We start from the raw sequence: 2,230 nt of genomic DNA, 5'->3' as shown, positions 1-2,230 counted from the left end.
CCCACATGGCGCTTTGAGCCTCCTCCTAACCTCCCTCGTCTCTTCCCGAGCCTCCACAATCTCTCTGAACCTCCAAAATTACTCCCCGAGCCACTTTCCCTAGCCTCAAAATCCTCTCCACGTGGCAGGTATGGTATTTCTCTCCTTAAGAAATAGTATAGATAGATATAGAAGTATAGAAGTATAGAAGATGGTGAGGGAAGGTGCAGCAATAGAAGAAAAGAAGCCAACACGCGAGCAAGTGATAGCACGGATGTGCATTGATACAGAGCCCTCAATAAGATTACCAGATTCCGTGCAATTCCTCCGCCAAGCAAATATTAGTTGGCGGTGTGTAACCAGCCTTAGTGTTACCGAACTAGGCAACCTACCGACCCTAGGTTAGACTCTATTTAAAGGTGTTTGTGTGTAAAAGACAAGTCGCAACGGAAACTTCGACGGCCTTCTTGTTGGGAATTGCGTGTTACCTCGTCGTGTTTAGGGTTTTCGTTGCATCGCAGGAATTTTCCATTTGGATTGCAGGAATTTTCCAGTCATTGAAGCGCCTCGCTCGCGGATTTCGTTCCAGAGTTTCCTTCGATTAACTGCCGGTCTTTTTTGCTTCCCATTTCTGCACGAATTTTCTTCTGCTGATTTGATCTTTCTACAGGCAGGCAATGGGATTCAGCGATCCTCAGGGTGTGAAAGGTGGCAAGTCTGATGAGGGCTTCCGGCGGCCCAAGCCTGTAAACAAGCAATGGAAGGGGAAGATGATGAAGAACGAGCAACGCAGCAGTGCCATGGCAAGCCCTTATTTTGACCTCGCTATGCCTTACGTTCTTCAGAGCGCTCTTCCCCAACGGTCTTTCAAGAGTGCAGCAGCATCGCAGACTTCCTTCAAGAACAATGCTGTTGGATTCAAAAATCGGCTCAAGAGGAGACGAATCCTAGCCAACAGAAAGATGTTTTCTCCCTCTGCTCCGCTTGCTCCTCGTAATACCACTACCTTCATCATGCGGGCTAAGAAATTGGGAGGAATCGCTCCCCCTGTCACCCCCTCGCCTGCAACCCCCGCTGTCATTCCAACTCCAGTCTTGTCCCCTGGGATGCGGGACAAGGGCTCGCTAGAAGAAATGAACAAGGAGTTGGGCGTGGACGGATATGGGTCCATGAATGGACTTATCCGGCTTCGCTCTTATCAGGACAGGGCTCGGGATGCGTCTGAAAGTGAGAGCGATGTCGATCAAGGAGACTCGCTAAACGGCGAACAGAACGTTCACTCTGTGGAACGTGTAGAGCAACGCATCGATCAAGGCTTGAGCCGATTTGAGATGATCTATCCCTCTCGCGCCTCAGATGTCGGTGGTCCCAAGAATTTGGAAAATTGCCTTCATAGTCAGGAACGTCACATCGCTCGTCTTGAAGAAGAAAATCTCACTTTGAAGGAGCGCCTCTTCCTTGTGGAACAAGAGCTAAACGAATTGCGCAAACGAGTCAGAGATTTGGAGGGCTTGACCCATCCAGACGAGCGTATGCAAGAACACTGTGAGGAGAGTTGTGGGAATGTGTCTACGTCCTGGAATTGAATCTTCCATGGGCTAAAGCTCTCATTGATCCCATGTGTCAAAGTGTTGCGACCTTTGAAAGGTGGTAGTTATGTCCAACTAGTCTAGTGACCTTATAAGCTTCGACCGAATGGGCTACTGCAGTAATGTCGGGCAAATAGGCAGAAGCTGCCATCCTCCATAACTACTGCATTTCCACGTGTTCAATATCGGCTTTCAACTGTCTCTCTGGAGGAAACTCCCACGGGAATTTGAAAGAATGGCCTTTCGAGGGCGGTGTAGCTTGTTCTTATGTTTGCAATTGTGACGATAATATATAACAGGAACTATGTTGTAGTGTGTTCATTTCGTCTTAATGTCTGCAGTTGTGATACATTTCTTTTCATGGAATTGCTTTAGGCTAGCTTCAAATGGTAGGCTTCTTAAGGGGAGGGCGCAGGATGAATCGTTACTGATAGAATGGCTTGTTTCTAAATTTCTTATACTGGTGTGGAAATCAGGCATAACTTATTTTTATTGTCTATACTCATTTGCTGTGTCACGTTTCTAACATTTTTCCACTTGAAGATGGTTTTTTTGACTTTTTTCAGTACTTTACTTTTCTTTAATGCGTTCTGTCGGCACTACCTCCCTATACAGCGTCATTTTACCTGAGTTTCTTGTATTGTCAAAGGTCAACATATTCT

General features: G+C 46.7%; 1 protein-coding gene across 1 annotated transcript; it reads left to right on the top strand.

Annotated features, from left to right (window-relative positions):
• The first annotated feature begins 419 nt into the window (after positions 1-419).
• LOC147906244 (uncharacterized) lies at positions 420-1,821 on the top strand. The gene has a single exon (XM_087377401.1). The coding sequence runs from the start codon at positions 657-659 to the stop codon at positions 1,563-1,565; it is 909 nt and encodes a 302-aa protein (XP_087233527.1). The 5' UTR covers positions 420-656; the 3' UTR covers positions 1,566-1,821.
• The last annotated feature ends 409 nt before the right edge of the window (positions 1,822-2,230 follow it).

Source organism: Dipteris shenzhenensis, chromosome 1, assembly GCF_047967505.1.
Source record: "Dipteris shenzhenensis isolate YYH24624 ecotype China chromosome 1, Dip_SZ_1.0, whole genome shotgun sequence".
In the NCBI taxonomy this organism is placed as follows: Eukaryota; Viridiplantae; Streptophyta; class Polypodiopsida; order Gleicheniales; family Dipteridaceae; genus Dipteris; species Dipteris shenzhenensis.
The sequence above is the reverse complement of the archived record's forward strand: the minus strand, read 5'-3'. Positions and strand labels throughout refer to the sequence as shown.